The following is a 27,785-nucleotide window of genomic DNA, read 5'->3' as shown; positions in this document are numbered from 1 at the left end:
GAGGCCTGCAGCAGCGTGGACTCGACTCAGGTAATTATGCCACCGGGGATGGGGGGAGGCAACGGGGCAGCGGCGCCAGCAATGGGTGCCGCTGCCCCTTCTCTCCCCCTGGCTGTCGGCGCCGCTTCTCTCCCCCTGGCTATCGGCGCCGGCACCGATAGTCAGGGGGACAGAACGGGCAGCGGTGCCGATAACCAGGGGGACAGAAGCGCTCTAGACCCCAGGAAAGGCAGGGGGAGAGAAGCGGGCAGCGACAGCCTCTCTCCCCCTGCCTTTCCTGGGGGTATATCGGGGTATACACGCGCACACACGCACCCTCATTTTACCATGGATATTTGGGTAAAAAACTTTTTTTACCCAAATATCCTTGGTAAAATGAGGGTGCGTGTTATAGGCCGGTGCGTGGTATACCCCGATAAATACGGTACTTTAAAATTGGAAAATAATCTATGTTTCTTAGATACCAGCCATGCTGACTCCAGAATTTCCAAGTCTCATTTTCAAAACTTTTCTGTATCCTTCTTGATATTCCACTAGAGACATTCATAGTGCTGTTGATTTATGTATTTTTTTTAATCAAATTTTAAAACAATAGTATTCTAAATATTGCAAAAAATTATTTTGTTTTTCTGTTCTCAAATATTCTAGTATAATTAGGAGTAACTGACTCTGGTAAAACATAGAACAATGCAACCTTTTTATACCAATATAAATTTATATTTCTTTTATTATACTTTTAAATATTTATCCATGTTGTACTTAGTAAAAATTTTTTAAAAGAAGTATCACTTATAGTTTCTAAGGCTAATCTATACTTGTTTTAATTTTTTTTAATTTTTTTTTGTTAATTTAAAAGCTACCTAACCAGATTGAATATGTTATAGATATAGGATAGTTAACTGTCAGACATGGTGAAAATAAGTGATATGTCACTTATTTATGCCACTCTAAGGCATGTATCCACATTCTTTACATATTGTGTGAACAACAAATTTCTCATAGACTTTCATAGAGCATATTAATGTTAAAAAAATCGGAGTACAATTTAGATTTCTTTTTTATAAATAAAATAAGCCTAAAAAAACACTGTTTAAACATAGCCATAGAATGATGTTTTATTTATTTATTTTATCATTCTTTCAGTCTACTACCCAGAAACACCAGAAGGTAAAACAAAATTAAAAATCTTTACATTTCTGTAACATCACTTTTTTTTTTTATATATATCAAGCTGTTATTTCATAGAATGAATATTTAAAATTCATATTATCATTTTTAGGCTATACCCCAGGTTTTCCAGAAGGTAAAACTGAATTTAGTATCCTATTTTATTTCTGTAGCATCAGTTTTTAAATGATATGTGACAGTTTCTGATCTATTAACTTCCTGTTTCAATAGCCAGATATATCTGATCCACTATGTGTCAACATTTCAAATATGCAAAGTTCCATTTTTTAAACTAGGTTACTATTATCTAATCAATAGAAAATATAATAGTTTTTGTGTTTCATATTTAGACATAAGAAATAAATGTTACTTAACCCTAAACAAAAAATTGGGTATACATGTTTAACCCCTTATCAACCACGGACGTATATTTACGTCCTGTGGCAGCTTCAGATCATTGAAGCGTGCTCAGAAGTTGAGCGCGCTTCGTAACTGCAAGGTCCTGGTTGCTATCAGGAACCAGGACCCGCGGCAAATACCGGACATCGCCGATCAGGCTGATGTCAGGTATTAACCCTATAGAAGCCACGATCAAATTTGATCGGTGCATCTAAAATGGGACAATACACTGCGGTTAGCTCAGCAGAGCTGTTCGGGATCGTTGCAGCACAATCACGGCATCCCGAACAGCTGACAGGACAGTGGGAGGTGTCTTACCTTGCTCCCAGCTGTCCGATCAGCATTTGTTTGCTCAAAGACTGAAATCCAACCGCAGAATACACTGATCAATGCATTTCTATGGCAATGCATTGAACAGTGTAAGAGATCAGTGCATGCAGTTTCATAGCCACTAGAGGGGGCTATATCACTGCATTAAAAAAGTAAAAAATAAAAGTTAATAAATGTGATTTAACCCATTTCCTAAAAAAAATCTAAATCACCCTCCTTTTCCCATAAAAATAATTGTGTAAATAAAAATAAATAGATGTGGTATCGTCGAGTGCGTAAATGTCTGAACCATAAAAATATTTATCGTTATTTAAACCGCACGGTCAATGGCGTACATGCCAAAAAATTCTAAAGTAAAAAATAGCATATTTTTGGTCACTTTTTATACCATAAAAAAGAATAAAAAGCAATCAAAAAGTCTGATCAAAACAAAAATGGAAACGATAAAAACTTCCGATCATGGCTCTCATACCATCCCATTCATTGAAAAATATAAACATTATAGGGGTCAAAAGATGACAATTTCAAACGTATGAATTTTCGTGTATGTAGTTATGATTTTTTCCAGAAGTACAACAAAATCAAACCTATATAAGTAGGGTATCATTTTAATCGAATGGACCTACAGAATAAAGATAAGGTATCATTTTTACCGAAAAATGTACTGCGTAGAAACGGAACCCCCTAAGAGTTACAAAATTGCATTTTTTCTTCAATTTTGTCGCACAAGGATTTTTTTTCCATTTCGCCATAGATTTTTGGGTAAGATTACTGTTGTCATTACAAAGTAGAATTATTGGTGCAAAAAAAAAGCCATCATATGGATTTTAAGGTGCAAAATTGAAAGGGTTATGATTTTTAAAATGTAAAGAGGAAAAAACGAAAGTGCAAAAGCTGAAAAACACTTGGTCCTTAAGGGGTTAAACAAATAGTGTAAAGGTCTCTGCATACTGTAAAATCAGAAAAGAAACTACTGTATTTTTCGTCCTATAGGACGCACCGGCGTATAAGACGCACCCAATTTTTAGGGGCAAAATCTAAAAAAATATTTTGAACCCAATAGTGGTCTTCAACCTGCGGACCTAAAGATGTTGCAAAACTACAACTCCCAGCATGCCCGGTCAGCCGTTGGCTGTCCGGGCATTCTGGGAGTTGTAGTTTTGCAACATCTGGAGGTCCGCAGATTGAAGAACACTGCAGGAGGAGGTAATACTCACGTGTCCCCGCCGCTCCGGACCCGTCACCGCTGCCCTGGATGTCGCTCCATCGCTGTCGCCGTGTCCCCGTCGCTCTGGAACTTATCTACTGCCGGCCGGGTATCCTCGCTCTCCGTCGCTGCCATCACGTCGTTACGCACACCGACGCACGTACGCAACGACGTGATGACAAGGAAGGAGAGCGCCGGCATACAGGGGATCACTGAACGGAGAAGACACCGAGGAGGCAGGTAAGGTCCCCCCCGGTGTCCTGTAAGCACTAACCCGGCTATTCAGTCGGGCTGTTCGGGACCGCCGCGGTGGTCCCGAACAGCCTGACTGAACAGCTGGGTTAGTGTCACTTTCCCTACAGACACGGCGGTCAGCTTTGATCACCGCGTCTGAAGGGTTAATACAGGGCATCACGGCGATCTGTGATGTCCTATATTAGCTGCGGGTCCCGGCCGTTGATGGCCGCAGGGACCGCAGCGATAGGGGTGTATTCGCCGTATAAGACGCACCAACTTTCCCCCCCCCCAGTTTTGGGGAAGCAAAAGTGCGTCTTATACGGTGAAAAATACGGTAATTTTCTAAGCTATCTGCCATGCTAACTCCAGAGCTTCCAAGTCTCATGTCCAGATTTTTTCTATATGTCAATTATTTATGCCACTCTAAAAAATGTATCCACATTCTTTAAATATTGGCCCTGTACATATATATATTTATATTTCTTTTATTATACTTTTATATATTTCTCCATATTTTACTTAATAATTTTTTAAAAGAAATATCACTTATAGTTGAAAAGGCTAACCTATGCTTGTTTCAAGTTTTTTTTTATGTTAATTTAAAAGCTACCTAACCAGATTGAATATGTTATAGATATAGGAGAGTTAACAGACATGGTGAAAATAAGTGTTATTTCCCTTATTTATGCCACTCTAAAACATGTATCCACATACTTTACATATTGTATGAACAACAACTTTCTTATAGACTTATATAGAGCACATGAATGTAAAAAAATCGGAGTACAATTTTGATTTCAATTTTATGAATAAAATAAGCCTAAAAAAACACTGTTTAAACATTGCCATAGAATGATGTTTTATTTATTTTATCATTCTTTTAGTCTACTACCCAGAAACACCAGGAGGGAAAACAAAATTAAAAATGTTAACATTTCTATAACATCACTTTTTTTTTATATATATCAAGCTGTTATTTCATAGAATGATTATTTAAAATTCATATTATAATTTTATAGGCTATATTCCAGGTTTTCCAGGAGGTGAAACTGAATTTTATATCCTACTTTACCTCTGTAGCATCAGTTTTTAAATTATATGTGACAGTTTCTGAACTATTGACTTCCCATTTCAATACCCAGATTCATCTGATCAACTTTGTGTTAACATTTCAAATATGCAAAGTAACACTTTTTAAACTAGGTTCCTTTTATCTAATCAAAAATTTAGGAAGATATAATAGTTTTTGTGTTTCATATTTAGACATAAGAAATAAATGTTACTTAATCCTAAACAAAAAGGGTGGTGTGCATGTTGAAACAAATAGTGTAACGGTCTCTACATACTGTAAAATTAGAAAAGAAACAAATTTTGTAAGATACCTGCCATGCTAACTTCAGAACTTCCAAGTCTCATGTCCAGACCTTTTCTATATTCTTCTTTATCTTTAACTAGAATGTTTCATAGTGCTTTTTATTTATATGGTTTTAATAAATAAATAAAAAAATAGTATTCTAATGGTTACAAAGAATGATTTTGTTTTTCTGTTCTCAAAAATTGTAGGAAATGTAGGAGTAACTGACTCAGGTAAAACATATACAAGTACAATGCAACCTTTTTATACCATCATAAAATTATATTTCTATATTATACATTTATTTTTATATTTCTCTATATCTCAGATTTGTAAATTACTTCTAGTTAAAAAGCCTAATCTCTCCAGTACTTATCAGCTGCTGTATGCCTTAGAGGAAATTATTTTCTTTTTGAATGTCTTTTCTATCAGACCACAGTGCTCTCTGCTGACACCTCTGTCCGTGTCCAGAGCACAATAGGATTGCTATGAGGATTTTCTCCTGCTCTGGATAGTTCCTGACATGGACAAATGTGTCAGAAGAGACCACTGTGGTCAGACAGAAAATAAATTTTAAAAAAAGAAGAACTTCCTCTAGAGCATACAGCAGCTGATAAGTACTGGAAGGATTAAGATTTTTTAATATAAATAATTTACAAATCTGTTTAACTTTTTGACACCAGTTGATTTAAAAAAAAAGAATTAAATAACATTTTTTAAGTTTAAAGTTTAAGTTTAAAAATGTAAGTTTTTTTTTCATTATTTAACTCATTCATTCTGTTACACAGAAACACCTGGAGGTAAAACTAAGTTAAACATCTTAACATTTTTTATAATATGCCTTTTTATAGGATATTGAGTAGATATATTGATTGTTTATTATTTTAATATCATGCTGTTATTTCATAGAATTATTTTTTTTAATTCATGTTATCATTTTTTTCAGGCTTCTTCCCAGAAACTACAGAAGGTAAATCTTCATTTATTAGATAAACTTCTGTAGCCTCAGTTTTTAAATTATATCTGAAAGTTTTCTTAACTGTTATTTTCCATTTCAATAGCTAGATCCACCTGCACTCCTATGTGTTAGGATTTCAAAACTGCAGAGTAACACTTTTTAACCCCTTAATGACCAATGATGTATATTTACATCCTTGGCCGGCTCCCGCGATATAAGACTGGGTCACGGGGTGACCCCGTGTCATATAGTGTCGGTCCCGGCCGACCCAGGGCAAATAGCGCGTTGCAGCGATCGCGGTGCCGTGCTATTAAACCTTTAGACGTGCCGTTTAACGTTAAACGCCATGTCTAAAATGAAAGTAAATGCTTCCCGCCTGCTCAGTGGGGCTGATCGGGACAACCGCAGTGTAAATGCGGTGTCCCGATCAGCTATTACGCGAGCAGAGGTCCTCTTACCTTCCTCTGGCTAGTCCATTGGCGATTGATTGCTCCAAGTCTAAGATGCAGGCTTGAGCAATCGACCGCCGATAACACCGCCCCATACACGGTAAAATAAAAACAGTTGTAGGGGGTCAGAAGATGACAATTTTAAAAGTACAGTGGTCCCTCAACATCCGATGATTCGTTCCAAATGAGCCATCGTTTGTCGAATCCATCGTATGTTGAGGGATTTGTGCAATGTAAAGTATAGGAAGCGGTACTCACATGTCCCCGCCGCTTGAGATGGTGTCCCCGGGCCTCCGCTGGGCTCTCCGCTGTCTTCTCCGGTCCTCTGCTGTCTTCTCCGGTCCTCTGCTTTCTTCCGCAAGGCCTTACTGGGACTGCGTAGCGACGTCATTACGCCGCTGCGTACGCCATTCCTATTGGATGACGTGCGCAGCAGCGTATTGACGTCATCGGAGAGGGCCGAGAAGACACCGGAAGACCAGCGCTGGTTCCGGAGGGCACCCGGAGCATTGTGGAGGGGTAAGTAATACTTACCGCACCACACAGGGAACATTAAGCTGCTATCCGGCAGCAGCTTAAGCATTTGGCGCTGCCAGATAGCACTTAATGCGATGGCCCCGACATAAAAAAGCATCGTATGTCGATGCTGGCATCGACATGCGATGGCCTCTGAGAGGCAATCGTATGTCGATTTCATCATATGTCGGGGCCATCGTAGGTCGGGGGGTCACTGTATACATTTTCCTGCATGTAGTTATGATTTTTTTCCAGAAGTACTACAAAATCAAACCTTTATAAGTAGGATAATATTTTAATCGTATGGACCTACAGAATAAAGGTAAGGTCTCATTTTTACCGAAAAATTTACTGCGTAGAAACGGAAGCCCTCAAAATTTACAAAATGGCATTTTTTCTTCAATTTTGTCGTACAATGATTTTTTTTTTCATTTTGCCATAGATTTTTGGCTAAAATGACTGATGTCACTGCAAAGTAGAATTAGTGGTGCAAAACATAAGCCATCATATGGATATTTAGTTGCAAATATGAAAGGGTTATGATTTTTAAAAGGTGAGGAGGAAAAAACAAAACTGCAAAAACGGAAAAACACGTGGTCTTTAAGGGGTTAAACTAGGTTACTATTATCTATTCAAATATTTAGGAAAATGTATTATTTTGTGTTTCATATTTAGACATAGCAAATAAATGTTACTTAACCCTAAACGAAAATTTAACTCTAAAGGGTGTATACATGTTAAAATGAAAATAGTGTAACAGTCTTTACATACTTTAAAATTAGAAAATAAACTAAGTTTCTAAGATAGACAATCTCTTGGAGAATAGGAACAATAGCACCTTTCTACGTCACTCTTAGTAAACAATTTCAGCAGGTATAAACATTATGATGTAACACTGGTTTTTGCGCTGTGGGTCAGTGCAACAACGTGCAACAGTCACTTCTATAACTTCATCATGAAAGAAAAAGAAAAGAACGGAGCACTGACCAGTTTGTAGCTGCAGGATTCTTTATTCACTTCATATGGCAATCCATATGGAGGGGGAGAGCGGACGGCAGGTGAGACCTCGGGCAACGGACCATATCACGCATTAGCGCTTCTTCAGGCCCTTCTTCATAATGAAGTTATAGAAGTTTCTAAGATAACTGTTATGATGAATCCAGAATTTCCAAGTCTCATTTTTAGAACTTTTCTATATACTTCTTGATCTTCAACTAGAAAGTTTCATAGTGCTGTTTATTTATGTATTTTTTTTCAAATAAAAAAATAGTATTTTAATTATTGTAAAAAATTATTTTGTTTTTCTGTTCTGGAATATTTTAGTATATGTAAGAGTAACTGACTCTGATAAAACATAGTACAATGCAACCTTTTTATACAATTATAAAAATATATTTTTTATATTATACTTTTAGATATTTCTCCTTATTTCACTTAGCAGATTTTTTAAGATTTTTTATTGGCTAATCTATGCTTGTTTTAAATTTTTTTTTAATTTCAAAGCTACCTAACCAGATTGAATATGTTAATATGTTAATATAAAGATATAGAAAAGTTAAGAGTCAGACTTGGCGAAAATAAGTGACATGTCACTTATTTATGCCACTATAAAAAATGTATCTGCATTCTTATACAGTATATTGTCCCTGATTTACAAAGAGTGTTTTTTTTTTTTTACTATTTTTTCTTACACATATTTATCAATGTTTCGCACATGTCGGGAACATTCTTTTGCATGATATTAAATTCTGCCACTCAGGGGAAAAAAAGCATCGCACAGGAAAAATAAAGTGTAAAGCAAATAAATAAAGCAAAGTAACTCTGCCCCAAGATGGAACTTTACATTCATAGTTGTTAATGGGTTAACAAACAAAAAACAAAAAAAACATTAAAAAAAAAAGGAAATGAGAGCCAAGATTCAAAAAAGAAAAAAAAGAGAAATTCCCAAAAATGTTTAAAATAAAATAAAAAATGTAATATAAAAAGCTACTAAGGGGACAAAGTAACAGGATTTTCAAAAAACCCCACACTTTTTAACATATTCCACACACCTCAAGGCAGTCGGGTTTTCAAGTTCAGTATTTAAAGGGGTACTCTGGCGCTAAGGCATCTCCATAGGCTTGGAGGACACGCCCCCTCCATAGGCTTGCATTGAGGGGGCGGAGCGTTATGTCACACGGGGGCGGAGCAGTGACGTCACTATGCTCCGTCCCCGTGATCACCAGTAATCAGACACACGCTCCGGGGGCTGATTCTAACGGGGTGGGTCATGGAAGATCACGGGGGTCCCCAGCACCGGGACCACCACGATCAGGCATCTTATCCCCTATCCTTTGGATAGGGGATAAGATGTCTTAGCGCCGGAGTACCCCTATAACTATTTTTTCTGGTGGGTTTTTAAATTCAACTGTCGGGTTTTCAGGAAAATGTCGGGAACACACTACAAATTATGCAATCCATGCCCTCTTAGTCGGTTAAAAAAATACTCTGAGTAATTAGAAAACCGTCAGGTTTTTACCAGTAAAATGTGTCACACAAAGTTTCGCAAAGGACATGCGACACAAATTGTGTTGCATAACCCGATAAAAAGAGTCGGGATCATGATAGTAAATCAGGGCCATTGTGTGAACAACCATTTTCTCATAGACATACGCAGAGTACAATAATGTTATAAAATGGCAATACAATTTTGATTTAATTTTTGTAATAAAATAAGCCTAAAAAATACTGTGTGGACATAGCAATAGAATGATGTTTTATTTCTTCATTTTATCATTTTTTTCTACTACCCAGAAATACCAGGAGGTAAAACTATGATAAAAATCGTAGCATTTCTATAATGTCACTTTAAAAAAAAAATATTCTAAGTAGATAAAAAGACAAAAAACAGAGCTTCCCATAGAGTAGTATGTTTGATATTGCGGGTGTGCAATGGTGAGTATATGAAATATCGCTCACCTTGTAAGGTTGTGTCTGGCACATAACAACCTTATATGTCTTGGTATATAGCAGTGCAGCCTCCCGGGGTTTTCGAAGACGAGGGTAAGCTCTACTCGATCTGTAGATCCAAAGTGGTGAGAGAAGAAAAAAGTCTCCGGGTCGGTGGTACAAACTACTTTCTCTGAAATTTCTATCGGAAGCAGTTTGTTTCACAAACCCAGAGATTTTTTTCTTCTCTCACCGCTTTGGACTTTTTTTTTATATGTCAAGCTGTTATTTCATAGAATGATTATTTAACATTCATATTATCATTTCTTTTTAGGCTATATCAAAGATTTCCCAGAAGGTAAAACTGAATTTTATATCTTACTTTACTTCTGTAACATCAGTTTTTAAATGATATCTGAAAGTTTTCTGAACTATTAATTTCCTATTTCAATTGCCAGATCCATCTGCTCTTCTATGTGTTAGCACTGTAGGGAAACTGATGCTACAACGGATCATATTTATTTGAAGGGATAGTTAACAATCATCCATCTTGCTGCACTCCCCCTTCCGGTGTCCAGAAACAATGGACGCTGGATGACATACAACTGATGACAACTAATGCACGTTGTCATCAGTTATGGCATCAGTTGTGTCACCTAGTTCACCTGTGCCAGACACAGGACATATATGAACCAAGCCTTACTTAACCCTAAACAAAATTAAACTCTAAAGGGGGGTTACATGTTTAACTCGTTCAGGTATGCCCTGACGTCCTGGGACTTAAGGACCCAGGGCATACCTTAATGCCCGTGGGAATTCTGGTCCCCGCCACACACCGGGCAGGGGCCAGACTCGGATGCCTGCTGAAATTATTCAGCAGGCACCCCCTGCAAACCCCTGGGGGGGGGGGTCCTGAGACCCCCCCATGTTGGCGATTTGCGGCGATTCAGCATCAGCATCCGACATGGCACCTCATGATCGTCCTGAATCAGGACACCTGCTGTTAGGGTGTCACTAACAGCATCCGCTCCGCCCCTACTCGGGAGGGTGAGAGCGGGTGCCGGGAGTATGTATGTAAGTCGGGCTCCCGGAGCTGGCGGCAGGCAGGATTTGGCATGTGCAGCAGCAGAATTTAAGGCTGGCCTCCAGCTGTTGCTTTGCAACAACTTCCAGCATGCACAAAAGAGCATGCTGGGAGTTGTTGTTATGCAACAGCAGAAGGTTCAAGTGCAACTCCCAGCATGCCTTTTGGTAATTTGTGCATGCTGGGGGTTGTAGTTATGAAACAGCTGGAGGCACATTTTCTCTATGAAAAAGTGTGCCTCCAGTAATTGCATAACTACAACCCCCAGCATGCACAAACTACCAAAGGGCATGGTGGGAGTGTTAGTAGCACGCCTCTAGCTGTTACATAACTACAAGTCCCAGCATGCCCTTTGGCTGTCCATGCATGCTGGGGGTTGCACAGCTGAAGGCTACCTAACTCAGTGTTTCGCAACCAGTGTGCCTCCAGCTGTTCCAAACTTCAACTCCCAGCATGGACTGACAGACCGTGCATGATGTGAGTTGCAGTTTTGCAACAACTGGAGGCATACTGGTTGCGAAACACTGAGTTAGGTAACAAACTCTCAGTGTTTTGCAACCAGTTTGCCTCCAGCTGTTGCATAAGGTACATTCACGCAGGCTGGGGTTTGCAGTGAGTATCCACTGCAGATCAAACTCCCAGCCTGAAACTCGCTATAAACCCCCACCCATATGAATATACCCTAAAAACCCTACACTAGACTATACTACACCTACACAAAATAAAGGGTAAAACACTACACATACACATACCCCCAAACAGCTACGCTCCCCCCCCCCCAATAAAAATGAAAAGCGTCCTTTTGCCCCTTATGAAAAGGTAAAATTTGGGTCTACTCAAGCATGTTATTGTATAAAAAAAAAATTTTTTACACTAACATGCTGGTGTTGCCCCATACTTTTCATTTTCACAAGAGGTAAAAGGTTAAAAAAAATAAAATAAATTTGTGACGCAATTTCTCTTGAGTACGGAAATACACCATATGTTGACGTAAAATGCTCTGTGGGTGCACAACAAGGCTCAGGAGTGAGAGTGCCATGTGATTTGCACATGGGTGGCTGATTGTTACAGCGGTTCTGACTTAAACGCAAAAAAAAAAATACCACATGTGCCCCTATTTTGGAAACTACATCGCTTGCGGAACGTAACAAGGGGTATAGTGAGCCTTAACACCCCATAGGTGTAAAGTTGGACATGAAAATGAATTTTTTTAATTTTTTCACGAAAATGCATTTGTTATCCAAAATAGGAAAAAAGCCCCCCCCCCCAAATTTGTAATGCCATTTCTTCTGAGTATATAAATACCTGATGTGTGGACGTAAAGTGCTCTGTGGGCGAACTTCAATGCTCAGAAGAGAAGGAGCGCCATTGGGTTTTTGGAGAGAGAATGTGTCTGGAATTTAAGTCCATGTGCGTTTACAAAGCCCCCATGGTGCCAGAAAAGTGGATCATCCCACATGCGACCCCATTTTGGAAACTACACCCCTAAAGGAATGTAGCAAGGGGTGCAGTGAGCATTTACACCCCACTGGTGTCTGACAGATTTTTTGAACAGTGGTCCATGAAAATGAAAAATTTTTTCATTTGCACAGCCCACTGTTCCAAAGATATGTCAAACATCAGTGGGATGTAAATGCTCACTGCACCCCTTATTAAATTCTGTGAGGGATATAGTTTCCAAAATGGGGTCACATGTGGGGGGTCCACTGTTCTGGCACAATTGGGGCTTTGTAAACACACATGGCCCCCGACTTCCATTCCAAACAAATTCTCTCTCCAAATGCCCAATGGTGCTCCTTCTCTTCTAACCATTGTAGTTTGCCCACAGAGCACTTTACATCCACATATGGGGTATTTCCATACTCATAAGAAATGGGGTTAACATTTTTGGGAGGCTTTTTCTCCAATTACCCCTTGTGAAAAATAAAAATTTGGGGTAATACCAGCATTTCAGTGACATTTTTTTTCATTTTCACGTCTAACTTTAGCAGAAATTTGTAAAATGCCTGTGGGGTGTTAAGGCTCACTGTACCCCTTGTTACATTCTTTGAGGGGTGTTGTTTACCAAATAGTGTGCCATGTAAGGCTTTTTTTCTGTTCTGGTACCATAGGGGCTTCCTTAATGCCCTCCAAAAACCATTTCAGCAAAATTTGCTTTCCAAAAGCCAAATGTGACTCCTTCTCTTCTGAGCATTGTAGTGCGCTCAGAGTGCACTTGACATCCACACATGGGGTATCTCCATACTCAGAAGAGATGGGGGGGGGAGCATTTTCTCCTATCACCCATGTAAAAATGTAAAATTTTTGGAAAAAACTGTATTTTAGTGAAAAAAAATTAATTTGCACATCCAACTTTAACGATAAGTTGTCAAACACTTGTGGGGTGTTAAGGCTCACTGGACCCCTTGTCACGTTCCTTGAGGGATGTAGTTTCCAAAATAGTATGCCATGTGGGTGTTTGTTGCTGTTCTAGCACCATAGGGGCTTCCTAAATGTGACATGTCCCCCAAAAACCATTTCAGAAAAACTCTTTAAAATTCCATTGTCGCTCCTTATTTCTGAGCCTTTTAGTGCGCCTGCAGAGCACTTGACATCCACATATGAGGTATTTCCTTACTCGAGAGAAATTGGGATAGAAATTTTTGGGGGATTTCTCTCCTTTTACCCCTTGTAAAAATTCAAAAACATGCGAGTGTAAAAACAAAGATTTAGAATTTTCTCCTTTACTTTGCTGGTATTACTGTGTAACACCTAAAGAGTTAACACACTTTCTTAATGTCATTTTGAATACTTTGAGGGGTGCAGTTGTTATAATGGAGTAATTTATGGGGTATTTCTAATATGAAGGCCCTTCAAATCCACTTCAAAACTGAACAGGTCCCTGAAAAATTCTGATTTTGAAAAAGTAGTGAAAAATTGGAAAATTGCTGCTGAACTTTGAAACCCTCTGATATCTTCAGACATGGTGAAAATAAGTGATATGCCACTTATTTATGCCACTCTATAAAATGTATCTGCATTCTTTACATATTGTGTGAACAACCATTTTCTCATAGATTTACATAGAGCACATTAATGTTAACCCCTTAAGGACCCAGTCAATTTTCAGTGTAGGACCCGGCCATTTTTTGCACATCTGACCACTGTCACTTTAAACATTAATAAATCTGGGATGCTTTTACCTTTCATTCTGATTCGGAGATTGTGTTTTCGAGACACATTCCACTTTATGTCAGTGGTAAAATTTTGTCGAAAATGTTGCCTTTTTTTAACTTTGAAGCTCTCTGCTTATAAGGAAATGAATATTCCAAATTAATGATATATTGATTTACATATACAATATGTCTTCTTTATGTATCCATAATAAAGTGTACATGTTTTTTACTTTTGGAAGACATCAGAGGCTTCAAAATATAGCAGCAATTTTCCAATTTTTCACAACATTTTCAAAATCTAAATTTTTCAGGGATCAGTTCTGTTTTGAAGTGGATTTGAAGGGCCTTCATATTAGAAATACCCAACAAATGACCCCATTATAAGAACTGCACCCTCAAAGTATTCAAAATGACATTCAAAAGGTTTGTTAACCCTTTAGGTGTTTCACAGGAATAGCAGCAAATTGAAGGAGAAAAGTCAAAATCTTCATTTTTTACACTGGCATGTTCTTGTAGACCCAGTTATTGAATTTTTACAAGGGGTTAAAAGAGAGAAATCTTCCTAAAATGTGTAACCCAATTTCTCTCAAGTAAGAAAATACCTCATATGTGTATGTCAAGTGTTCGGTGGGCGCAGTAGAGGGCTCAGAAGGGAAGGAGCGACAGTGGGATTTTGGAGAGTGAGTTTTTCTGAAATGGTTTTTGGGGGCATGTCACATTTAGGAAGCCCCTATGGTGCCAGAACAGCAAAAAAAAAAAAAAAAAAAAAACACATGGCATACTATTTTGGAAACTATACCCCTCAAGGTATGGGTCCAGTGAGCCTTGACATCCCACAGGTGTTTGACGACTTTTCGTTAAAGTTGGATGTGTAAATGATTTTTTTTCACTAAAATGCCCTCAAATTTTTTTTTTTTTACATAGGATAATAGGACAAAATGCCCCCCAAAATTTGTAACCCCATCTCTTCTGAGTATGGAAATACCCCATGTTAGGACATGAAATGCTTTGTGGGCAAACTACAATGCTCAGAAGAGAAGGAGTCACATTTGGCTTTTGAAAAGCAAATTTAGCTGAAATGGTTTTTGGGGGGGCATGTCACATTTAAGAAGCCCCTATGGTGCCAGAACAGCAAAAAAAAAAAACACATGGCATACTATTTTGGAAACTACACCCCTCAAGGCACGTAACAAGGGGTCTAGGTATTTGACGACAGGTGTTTGACAACTTTTTGTTAAAGTTGGATGTGTAAATTATTATTTTTTTCACTAAAATGCTAGTTTTCCCTCAAATTTAACATTTTTACAAGGGATAATAGGACAAAATGCCCTCCAAAATTTGTAACCCCATCTCTTCTGAATATGGAAATACCCCATGTGTGGACATCAAGTGCTCTGCCGGCGCACTACAGCACTACAATGCTCAGAAGAGAAGGAGCGCCATTGAGCTTTTGGGAAAAAAAATTGTTTGGAATGGAAGTCAGGGGCCATGTGCATTTACAAAGTCCCCCGTGCTGCCAGAACAGTGGACCTCCTCATATGTAACCCTATTTTTTAAACTACACCCCTCACAGAATTTAATAAGGGGTGCAGTGAGTATTTACATCTCCCTGGCGTTTGACAGATCTTTGGAACACTGGGATGTGCAAATGAAAAATTACATTTTTCATTTTCACGGACCACTGTTCCAAAAATCTCTCAGACACCTGTGGGGCGTAAATGCTCACTGTACCCCTTAATACATTAAGTGTGTAGTTTCCAAAATGGGGTCACATGTGGGGGGGGGCATTGTTCTGGCACTTTGGGGGCTTTGTAAACACACGTGGCCTTCAATTCAGGACAAATTTTCTCTTCAAAAGCCCAATGGCGCTCCTTCTCTTCTGAGCATTGTAGTTCGCTTGCAGAGCACTTTACATCCACACAAGGGGTATTTTCTTACTCAGAAGAAATGGGGTTACAAATTTTGCAGGGCTTTTTTTCTATTTTCCCTTGTGAACATGAAAAATTTAGGGTAACACCAGCATTTTAGTGAAATGTTTTTTTTTTTTTTACATCCAACTTTGAAGAATTTTCATTAAACACCTGTGGGGTGTTAAGGCGCACAATATTCCTTGTTACTTTCCGTGAGGGTGTCGTTTCCAAAATGGATGTGGGTATTTCTTTTTTTGCGTTTATGTCAGAACCGCTGTAAAATCAGCCACCCCTGTGTAAATCACCAATTTATGACTCAAATGTACATGGTGCGCTCTCACTCCTGAGCCTTGTTGTGTGTCCGCAGAGCATTTTACGCCCCCATATGCGGTATTTCCATACTCAGGAGAAATTGTGTTACAAATTTTGGGGGGTCTTTTTTTTTCCTTTTAATGCTTGTGAAAATAAAAGGTATGGGGCAACACCAGCATGTTAGTGTAAAATGTTTTAATTTTTTTTACACAACCAAGCTGGTGTAGCCCCCAATGTCTCCTTTTCATAAGGGGTAAAAGGAGAAAAAGCCCCCCAAAATTTGTAGTGCAATTTCTCCCGAGTACGGAAATACCCCATATGTGGCCCCAAACTATTTCCTTGAAATACAACAGGGCTCCTTATTGAAAGAGCTCCATGTGCATTTGAGGACTAAATTAGGGATTGCATAGGGGTGGAAATAGGGGTATTGTACACCAGTGATTCCCAAACAGGGTGCCTCCAGCTGTTTCTGAATTTTCAACATGCCTGGACAGTGAGTGGCTGTCCGGAAATGCTGGGAGTGGTTGTTTTGCAACAGCTGGAGGCTCCGTTTTGGAAACACTGCAATACAATACATTTTTCATTTTTATTGGGGGGGGGGGCAGTGAAAGGGGGTGTATATGTAGTGATTTACCCTTTATTTTGTGTTAGTGTAGTGTTTTTAGGGTACATTCGCACTGGCGTGTTACGGTGAGTTTCCCAGTAGGAGTTTGCGCTGCGGCAAAAAATGTAAAAAATTGCCGCAGCCCAAACTTGAAGCAGGAAATTTACTGTAAACCTGCCTGTGTGAATGTACCCTGTATGTTCACATGGGTGTGGGTGGGGGGGGGGGGTTCAAACCTCCAGCTGTTACAAAACTACAACTCCCAGCATGTACTGATAGACCGTGCATGCTGGGAGTTGTACTTTTGGAACAGCTGGAGGCACACTGGTTGGAAAACCTTCAGTTAGGTTCTGTTACTTAACTCAGTATTTTCCAACCAGTGTTCCTCCAGCTGTTGCAAAGCTACAACTCCCAGCATGTGCTGATCACCGAAGGGCATGCTGGGAGATGTAGTTATGCAACAGCTGGAGGTACGCAACTAAAACTCCCAGCATGCCGAGACAGCGGTTTGCTGTTTAGGCATGCCGGGATTTGCAGTTTTGCAACATCTGGAGGGCCACAGTGATCTCCAAACTGTGGCCTTTCAGATGTTGCAAAACTACAAATCCCAGTATGCCCAGACAGCAAACAGCATTTTGGACATGCTAGGAGTTGTAGTTTTGCAAGATTTGGAGGGATACAGTTTAGAGATCACTGTATAGTGGTCTCAAACTGTAGCCCTCCAGCTGTTGCAAAACTACATATTCCAGCATGCCCAAACAGCTGGTAAAACAAAGTTAAAAATCTTAACATTTCTATAACATCACATTTTTTTATACAATATCAAGCTGTTATTTCATAGAATGATTATTTAAAATTCATATTATCAAATTTTTCAGGCAACAGCCCAGGTTTTCCAGGAGGTAAAACGGAATTTAATCTTACTTTACTTCTGTAGCATCAGTTTTTAAATGATATCTGAAAGTTTTCTGAACTATTAACTTCCCATTTCAATAGCCAGATCCATCTGCTCTTCTATGTGTTTGCATTTCCAATATGCACAGTAACACTTTTTATACTAGGTTGCTGGTAGCTAATCAAAAATTTAGGACGATATAATATTATTTTTGTGCTTCACAGTTAGACATAACAAATACATTTTACGTAACCCTAAAAAAATATGAAACTCTAATGGGGGGTGGGGGTGGTACTTCTTTAAACGAATAGTATAACAGTTTCTACATACTGTAAAATAAGAAAGAAATCTAATTTTCTAAGACACCTGCCATGCTAACTCCAGAACTTACAAGTCTCATGTCCAGACCATTTTTATATCCTGCATGATCTTTAACTAAAATGTTTTATTTATGTGGTTTTATTAAATTTTAAAATATTAGCATTATAATGGTTGCAAAAAATGATTTTGTTTTTCTGTTCTCAAATATTCTAGGAAATGTAGGAGTAACTGACTCAGGTAAAACATAGTACAATGCAACCTTTTTATACCATCATAAAATAATATTTCTATATTACACATTTTTTTAAAGATATTTCTCTATGTCTATATATCTAAATTTTAAGAAAAAATGGGGAAACAATTTTTATAAAATTTTTATTAATGAAATAAAGCTAAAAAAAAATACCTTGTGAACATAACCATAGAATGTTTTAAAGGGGTACTTCAGTGGAAAACAGTTTTTTTTTTTTATCAACTAGTGCCAGTAAATTAAACAGATTAGTAAATTACAGTGGGGATCAAACATTTAGGCACCCCAGGTAAAAATGTGTATTAATGTGCATATAGAAGCCAAGGAAAGATGGAAAAATCTCCAAAAGGGTCCTTAAGGGGTTAAAGAATGGGGATGCAATTTTGATTTCATTTTTTTAATTAAATAAGCCTAAAAATCACTTTGTGAACATAGCAATAGAATGATGTTTTATTTATTTATTCTATTATTATTTTTTAGTCTCCTACCCAGAAACACCAGGAGGTAAAACAAAGTTAAAAATCTTAAAATTTCTTTAACATCACATTTTTTATACATCAAGCTGTTATTTCATAGAATGATTATTTAAAATTCATATTATCATATTTTTCAGGCAACAGCCCAGGTTTTCCAGGAGGTAAAACGGAATTTAATCTTACTTTACTTCTGTAGCATCAGTTTTTAAATGATATCCAAAAGTTTTCTGAACTATTAACTTCCCATTTCAATAGCCAGATCCACCTGCTCTTCTATGTGTTAGCATTTCCAATATGCACAGTAACACTTTTTATACTAGGTTGCTGGTATCTAATCAAAAATTTAGGACAATATAATATATTTTGTGCTTCCTAGTTAGACATAACAAATACATTTTTCGTATCTCTAAACAAAAATTAAACTCTAATGGGGGGGGGGGGGGTACTTCTTTAAACAAATAGTATAACAGTTTCTACATACTGTAAAATAATGAAAATAATCAAATTTTCTAAGACACTGGCATGCTATCTCCAAAACTTACAAGTCTCATGTCCAGACCTTTTTTTATATCCTGCATGGTCTTTAACTAAAATGTTTTATTTATGTGGTTTTATAAAATTTTAAAATATTAGTATTCTAATGGTTGCAAAAAATGATTTTGTTTTTCTGTTCTCAAATATTCTAGGAAATGTAGGAGTAACTGACTCAGGTAAAACATAGTACAATGCAACCTTTTTATACTATCATAAAATAACATTTCTATATTATACATTTTTTAAAGATATTTCTCTATGTCTATATATCTAAATTTAAAGAAAAAATGGGGAAACAATTTTTATTACATTTTTATTAATGAAATAAAGCTAAAAAATACCCTGTGAACATAACCATAGAATGGTGTTTTAAAGGGTTACTTCAGTGGAAATTTTTTTTTTTAATCAACTAGTGCCAGTAAATTAAACAGATTAGTAAATTACAGTGGGGATCAATCGTTTGGGCACCCCAGGTAAAAATGTGTATTAATGTGCATATAGAAGCCAAGAAAAGATTGAAAAATCTCCAAAAGGCTTCAAATTACAGATTAGACATTCTTATAATATATCTACAAAAATTTGATTTTATTTCCATCATTTACACTTTCAAAATAACAGAAAACAAAAAAACTGCGTCTGCAAAAGTTTGGGCACCCTGCAGAATTTATAGCATGCACTGCTACTAATAGCTGAGACCTGCTAGTGTCATGGATTGTTCTCAATCATCATCTGGGAAGACCAGGTGATGTCAATCTCAAAGGTTTTAAATGCCCAGACTCATCTGACCTTGCCCCAACAATCAGCACCATGGGTTCTTCTAAGCAGTTGTCTAGAAATCTGAAACTGAATATAGTTGATGCTCACAAAGCTGGAGAAGTCTATAAAAAGATATCAAAATGTTTTCAGATGTCAATATCCTCTGTTCGGAATGTAATTAAGAAAAGGCAGTCATCGGGAACAGTGGAAGTTAAAGCAAGATCTGGAAGACCAAGAAAAATATCAGACAGAACAGCTCGCAGGATTGTGAGAAAAACAATTCAAAACCCACAATTGACTGCACAATCCCTCCAGAAAGATCTGGCAGACACTGGAATTGTGGTACACTATTCTACTATAAAGAGATACTTGTACAAATATGGTCTTCATGGAAGAGTCATCAGAATAAAACCTCTTCTACGTACTCATCACAAAAATCAGCTTTTGAACTTTGCAAATGAACATATAGACAAGCCTGATGCATTTTGGAAACAAGTTCTGTTGACGGATGAGGTTAAAATTGAACTTTTTGGCCAGAATGTGCAAAGGTACGTTTGGAGAAGAAGGGGAACAGAATTTAATGAAAAGAACCTCTGTCCAACAGTTAAGCATGGGGGTGGATCAATCATGCTTTGTGGTTGTATTGCAGCCAGTGGCACAGGGAACATCTCACAAGTAGAAGGAAAAATTGATTAAATAAAATTTCAGCAAATTTTGGATGCTAACTTGATGCCATCTGTGAAAAAGCTGAAGTTAAAGAGAGGATGGCTTCTACAAATGGATAATGATCCTAAACACACCTCGAAATCCACGGGGGATTATACCGAGAGGCGTAAACTGAAGGTTTTGCCATGGCCTTCACAATCTCTTGACCTCAACATAATTGAAAAGAGCAGTGCGTGACAGACAGCCCAGAAATCTCAAAGAACTGGAAGACTTTTGTAAGGAAGAATGGGCATAGATACCTCAAACAAGGATTGAAAGTCTCTTGCCTGGCTACAAAAAGTGTTTACAAGCTGTGATACTTGGCAAAGGGGGCAGTACAAGTTATTAATTCTGCAGGGTGCCCAAACTTTTAAAGACGCCATTTTTTTGTTTTCTGTTATTTTGAAAGTGTAAATGATGGAAATAAAATCTAACTTTTGTTGACATATTATAAGAATGTCTAATCTGTAATTTGATGCCTTTTGGAGATTTTTCCATCTTTCCTTGGCTTCTTTATGCACATTAATACAAATTTTTACCTGGGGTGCCCAAACTTTTGATCCCCACTGTACTTCTGTTTAAAATTCTTAATCTTTCCAGTACTTAGCTGCTGTATGCTCCAGAGGAAGTTGTTTTCTTTTTGAATGTATTTTCTGTCTGACCACAGTGCTCTCTGCTCTGGATGGGGTCCCGGCTCTGCCACAGCTCTCCGATGCAGGAGGTGTGACTGCCACAGTATGATGCCGCGGCCAACATGCCCCCTCCATGTGTCTATATGGGAGAAGCGGAGATGAAGCATTAGTGCATCCCCGCCTCTCCCAAAGAGCTGTATGGATGGGGGCGTGTCATTGACCTCAGTGAAGTCGACGACACGCACATTAGCTGCTCATTAGCTGTTTGCTGTTCTCCAAACTGTGGCCCTCCAGATGCTGCAAAACTACAAATCCCAGGATGCCCAGACAGCAAACAGCTGTTTGGGCAAGCTAGGAGTTGTAGTTTTGCAAGATTTGGAGGGATACAGTTTAGAGACCTCTGTATAGTGGTCTCAAACTGTAGCCCTCCAGCTGTTGCAAAACTACATATTCCAGCATGCCCAAACAGCTGTCTGGACATGCTGGGAGTTGTAGTTTTGCAACATCTGGAGGGCTGCAGTTAGATACCACTGTATAGTGGTCTCAAACAGTACCCTCCAGATGTTGCTAGGACACTCACCGGCTTCCGTAGGATCAGGCCACACGACATCGTCGCCTGCCGATCTCCATCGCCCGCTGCCTCCGGATGGTTAAGTGGATCTTCGGCGCCCGGTCCTCTGTCGTTTCCCCATTCTGCCCTGCCTATTGTGGGTGGGCAGGATGGGGAAAACGAAAGTTAATCCCCCTCCCCCGATCTGCTATTGGTCGTCACTTCTGGTGACCAATAGCAGTGATAGGAGGGGTGGCACCCCTGCCACCTCACTCCTATCCCTTCAGGGGGATCGTTGGTGTCTGAGACAACCACATTCCCCCTTATATTCCGGGTCACCGGGTCACCATAGACCCATAATGAACCGGAATCGAGCAAATCGCAAGTGTGAATTCACTTGCGATTTGCCGCGATCACCGACATGGGGGGGGGGGTCTAAAGACCCCCCTGGGTGTTTGCACGGGATGCCTGCTGAATGATTTCAGCAGGCATCCCGGTCTGATCCCTGCCCGGCACGCGGCAGGGGCCGGAATTCGCCAGGACGTGCGCGTACTTCATGGGTCCTTAAGTACCAGGGTGTCATGACGTACACGTACGTCAAGGGTCCTTAAGGGGTTAGAGAATGGGGATGCAATTTTGATTTCATTTTTTTTATATAATAAGCCTAAAAATCACTTTGTGAACATAGCAATAGAATGATGTTTTATTTATTTATTCTATTATTATTTTTTAGTCTCCTACCCAGAAACACCAGGAGGTAAAAAAAAGTTAAAAATCTTAACATTTCTATAACATCACATTTTTTTTATATATCAAGCTGTTATTTCATAGAATGATTATTTAAAATTCATATTATCATATTTTTCAGGCAGCAGCCCAGGTTTTCCAGGAGGTAAAACGGAATTTAATCTTACTTTACTTCTGTAGCATCAGTTTTAAATGATATCTGAAAGTTTTCTGAACTAATAACTTCCCATTCCAATAGCCAGATCCATCTGCTCTTCTATGTGTTTGCATTTCCAATATGCACAGTAACACTTTTTATACTAGGTTGCTGGTATCTAATCAAAAATTTGGAACGATATAATATTTTTTGTGCTTCAAATTTAGACATAACAAATAAATTTTTCGTAACCCTAAACAAAAATGTAACTTTAATGGGGGGGGGGGGGGGGGGGGTACTTCTTTAACCCCTTAAGGACCAGGCCATTTTACACCTTAAGGACCGGAGCGTTTTTTGCAATTCTGACCACTATCACTTTAAACATTAATAACTCTGGAATGCTTTTAGTTATCATTCTGATTCCGAGATTGTTTTTTCGTGACATATTCTTCTTTAACTTAGTGGTAAAATTTTATGGTAACTTCCTTTCTTGGTGAAAAATCCCAAAATTTTATGAAAAAAATGAAAATTTAGCATTTTTCTAACTTTGAACCTCTCTGCTTGTAAGGAAAATGGATATTCAAAATATATATTTTTTGGGTTCACATATACAATATGTCTACTTTATGTTTGCATCATAAAATTTATGAGTTTTTACTTTTGGAAGACACCAGAGGGCTTCAAAGTTCAGCTGCAATTTTCCGATTTTTCACAAAATTTTCAAACTCGCTATTTTTCAGGGACCAGTTCAGGTTTGAAGTGGATTTGAAGGGTCTTCATATTAGAAATACCCCATAAAAGACCCCATTATAAAAACTACACCCCCCAAAGTATTCAAAATGACATTCAATAAGTGTTTTAACCCTTTAGGTGTTTCCCAGGAATGGCCTCAAAGTGAAGGAGAAAATTCAAAATCTTCATTTTTTACACTCGCATGTTCTTGTAGACCCAATTTTTGAATTTTTGCAAGGGGTAAAAAGGAGAAAATTTTTACTTGTATTTGAAACCCAATTTCTCTCGAATAAGGACATACCTCATATGTCTATGTTAATTGTTCGGCGGGCGCAGTAGAGGGCTCAGAAGGGAAGGAGCGACAAATGGTTTTTGGGGGGCATGCCGCATTTAGGAAGCCCCTATGGTACCAGGACAGCAAAAAAAAACACATGGCATACCATTTTGGAAACTAGACCCCTCCGGGAACGTAACAAGGGGTAAAGTGAACCTTAATACCCTACAGGTGATTCACGACTTTTACATATGTAAAAAAAATATATATATTTTTTACCTAAAATGCTTGATTTCCCAAAAATTTTACATTTTTAAAAAGCGTAATAGCAGAAAATACCCCCCAAAATTTGAAGCCCAATTTCTCCCGATACAGAAAACACCTCGCATGGGGGTGAAAAGTGCTCTGCTGGCGCACTACAGGTCTCAGAAGAGAAGGAGTCAAATTTGGCTTTTTTGAAGGAAATTTTGCTCTGGGGGCATGCCGCATTTAGGAAGCCCCTATGGTGCCAGAACAGCAAAAAAAAAAACCACATGGCATACCATTTTGGAAACTAGACCCCTCGGGGAACGTAACAAGGGGTAATGTGAACCTTAATGCCCTACAGGTGTTTCACGACTTTTGCATATGTAAAAAAAAAAATTTTTTTTTACCTAAAATGCTTGTTTTCCCAAAATGTTTACATTTTTAAAAAGGGTAATAGCAGAAAATACCCCCCAAAATTTGAAGCCCAATTTCTCCCGATTCAGAAAACACCCCATATGGGGGTGAAAAGTGCTCTGCTGGCGCACTACAGGTCTCAGAAGAGAAGGAGTCACATTTGGCTTTTTGAAAGCGAATTTTGCTCTGGGGGCATGCCTTATTTAGGAAGCCCCTATGGTGCCAGGACAGCAAAAAAAAAACACAAGGCATACCATTTTGGAAACTAGACCCCTCGGGGAACGTAACAAGGGGTAGTTTGAACCTTAATACCCTACAGGTGTTTCACGACTTTTGCATATGTAAAAAAATATATATATTTTTTTACCTAAAATGCTTGTTTTCCCAAAAATTTTACATTTTTAAAAAGGGTAATAGCAGAAAATACTCCCCAAAATTTGTTAGGCAATTTCTCCCGAGTACGGTGATACCCCATATGTGACCCTAAACTGTTGCCTTGAAATACGACAGGGCTCCAAAGTGAGAGCGCCATGCGCATTTGAGGCCTAAATTAGGGACTTGCATAGGGGTGGACATAGGGGTATTCTACGCCAGTGATTCCCAAACAGGGTGCCTCCAGCTGTTGTAAAACTCCCAGCATGCCTGGACAGTCAACGGCTATCTGGCAATACTGGGAGTAGTTGTTTTGCAACAGCTGGAGGCTCCGTTTTGGAAACAGTGGCGTACCAGACGTTTTTCATTTTTAATGGGGAGGGGAAGGGGGGCTGTGTAGGGGTATGTGTATATGTAGTGTTTTTTACTTTTTATTTTATTTTCTGTTAGTGTAGTGTAGTGTTTTTAGGGTACAGTCGCACGGGCGGGGGGTTCACAGTAGTTTCTAGCTGGCAGTTTGAGCTGCGGCAGAAATTTTGCCGCACCTCAAACTTGCAGCCCGATACTTACTGTAATCCTCCGCCCATGTGAGTGTACCCTGTACATTCACATTGGGGGGGGGGGGGGGGGGGGGAAACATCCAGCTGTTGCAAAACTACAACTCCCAGCATGTACGGTCTATCAGTGCATGTTGGGAGTTGTAGTTTTGCAACAGCTGGAGGCACACTGGTTGTGAAACACCGAGTTTGGTAACAAACTCAGTGTTTTGCAACCAGTGTGCCTTCAGCTGTTGCAAAAGCTACAACCCCCAGCATGTACGGACAGCGGAAGGGCATGCTGGGTGTTGTAGTTATGCAACAGCTGGAGGCATTCTACTTTGGCTGGGGATGCTGGGGATTGTAGTTATGCAACAGCTGGAGACACACTGGTTTGCTACTTAACTCAGTGTGCCTTCAGCTGTTGCAAAACTACAACTCTCAGCAGTCACCGACAGCCAACGGGCATGCTGGGAGTTGTAGTTATGCAACCACCAGATGCACCACTACAACTCCCAGCATGCACTTTAGCTGATTGTGCAAGCTGGGAGTTGTAGGTACACAACAGCTGAAGGTACACTTTTCCATAGAAAGAATGGGCCTCCAGCTGTTGCAAAACTACAAGTCCCAGCATGCCCATAAGGGAATGCTGGGAGTCTTGGTGGTCTGCCTCCTGCTGTTGCATAACTACAGCTCCCAGCATGCCCTTTTTGCATGCTGGGAGCTGTTGCTAAGCAACAGCAGGAGGCTGTCACTCACCTCCAACGATCCTCGCCGCACAGGTCAGTCCCTCGTCGTCTCCGCCGCCGCCGCTGCTTCTGGGGCCCCGATCCCAACAGGGGCGCCGGGGATCGGGGTCCCCAGCACCCGGGGTGCATGTCCCGCACCCGCTCACGTCCTCCGGAAGAGGGGCGGAGCGGGTTGCGGGAGTGACACCCGCAGCAGGCGCCCTGATTGGTCGGCCGGTAATCCGGCCGATGAATCAGGGCGATCGTGAGGTGGCACCAGGGCCACCTCACCCCTGCTGGCTCTGGCTGTTCGGGGCCGTCTCTGACGGCCCCGATCAGCCAATAATTCCGGGTCACCGGGTCACTGGAGACCCGATTGACCCGGAATCCGCCGCAGATCGCTGGACTGAATTGTCCAGTGATCTGTGGCCATCGCCGACATGGGGGGGTCATCATGACCCCCCTGGGCGATATGCCCCGATGCCTGCTGAACGATTTCAGCAGGCATCGGGGACCGGCTCCGCTCCAGATGGTTGCGGGGGGCCGGTAAAACACATGACGTTCTCATACGTCATGTGTCCTTAAGGACTCGGAAATGGAGACGTATGAGAACGTCATGTGTCCTTAAGGGGTTAAACGAATAGTGTAACAGTTTCTAGATACTGTAAAATAATGAAAATAATCAAAATTTTCTAAGACACCTGCCATGCTAACTCCAGAACTTACAAGTCTCATGTCCAGACGTTTTTTTTTATATCCTGCATGGTCTTTAACTAAAATATTTTATTTATGCGGTTTTATAAAATTTTAAAATATTAGTATTCTAATGGTTGCAAAAAATTATTTTGTTTTTCTGTTCTCAAATATTCTAGACTTTTGTAAGGAAGAACGGGCATAGATACCTCAAACAAGGATTGAAAGTCTCTTGTCTCTTGCCTGGCTACAAAAAGTGTTTACAAGCTGTGATACTTGCCAAAGGGGGCAGTACAAGTTATTAATTCTGCAGGGTGCCAAACTTTTAAAGACGCCATTTTTTTGTTTTCTGTTATTTTGAAAGTGTAAATGATGGAAATAAAATCTAACTTTTGTTGACATATTATAAGAATGTCTAATCTGTAATTTGATGCCTTTTGGAGATTTTTCCATATTTCCTTGGCTTCTTTATGCACATTAATACAAATTTTTACCTGGGGTGCCCAAACTTTTGATCCCCACTGTACTTCTGTTTAAAATTGTTAATCTTTCCAGTACTTAGCTGCTGTATGCTCCAGAGGAAGTTATTTTCTTTTTGAATGTCTTTTCTGTCTGACCACAGTGTGGTCAGACAGAAAAGACAATCAAGAAGAAAATAACTTCCTCTGGAGCATACAGCAGCTAACTACTGGAAAGATTAACAATTTTAAACAGAAGTACAGTGGGGATCTGGACGGGGCCCCGGCTCTGCCACAGCTCTCCGATGCAGGAGGTGTGACTGCCACAGTATGATGCCGCGGCCAACATGCCCCCTCCATGTGTCTCTATGGGAGAAGCGGAGATGAAGCGTTAGTGCATCCATGTCTCTCCCATAGAGCTGTATGGAGGGGGCGTGTCATCGACCTCAGTGAAGTCGACGACACGCACATTAGCTGCCATTTTTTTTGTTTTTTCTGGCACGCTATACCAACCCCACTGTCGAACAGTTAGGGTTATTTGGAAGTGACTTGCTCCTGCCTGATATCCAGTATATCATTTTATTTGTCCCTAAAGAGGGATTGATATAGAGACCACAACCCACCCTGGTGAGTGGCTCTATTGCTAACTGGTATTTTTATCATCTTTTGTGACGTTATTACCCTAAATGGTGCTCTGCCTGTATGTGTCTCTTTTTTCTA

At 39.5% G+C, this 27,785-nt stretch overlaps 1 protein-coding gene across 1 annotated transcript in view; it reads left to right on the top strand.

The window, feature by feature from the left end:
- MUC19 (mucin 19, oligomeric) overlaps positions 1-22,656 on the top strand; it is a 199,886-nt gene extending 177,230 nt beyond the window's left edge. Inside the window, exons 64-74 of the mRNA XM_056569863.1 lie at positions 1,144-1,167; positions 1,280-1,303; positions 4,904-4,927; positions 5,641-5,664; positions 9,880-9,903; positions 18,040-18,063; positions 18,557-18,580; positions 18,690-18,713; positions 19,239-19,262; positions 22,463-22,486; positions 22,598-22,656. Of these exons, the coding sequence (XP_056425838.1) occupies positions 1,144-1,167; positions 1,280-1,303; positions 4,904-4,927; positions 5,641-5,664; positions 9,880-9,903; positions 18,040-18,063; positions 18,557-18,580; positions 18,690-18,713; positions 19,239-19,262; positions 22,463-22,486; positions 22,598-22,656 (299 nt within the window). The remainder of the gene's footprint in view (positions 1-1,143; positions 1,168-1,279; positions 1,304-4,903; positions 4,928-5,640; positions 5,665-9,879; positions 9,904-18,039; positions 18,064-18,556; positions 18,581-18,689; positions 18,714-19,238; positions 19,263-22,462; positions 22,487-22,597) is intronic.
- The last annotated feature ends 5,129 nt before the right edge of the window (positions 22,657-27,785 follow it).

This window comes from Hyla sarda, chromosome 4 (genome assembly GCF_029499605.1).
Source record: "Hyla sarda isolate aHylSar1 chromosome 4, aHylSar1.hap1, whole genome shotgun sequence".
Taxonomy (NCBI): Eukaryota; Metazoa; Chordata; class Amphibia; order Anura; family Hylidae; genus Hyla; species Hyla sarda.
Note: the sequence above shows the minus strand (reverse complement) of the source record. Positions and strands in the feature narration are given on the sequence as shown.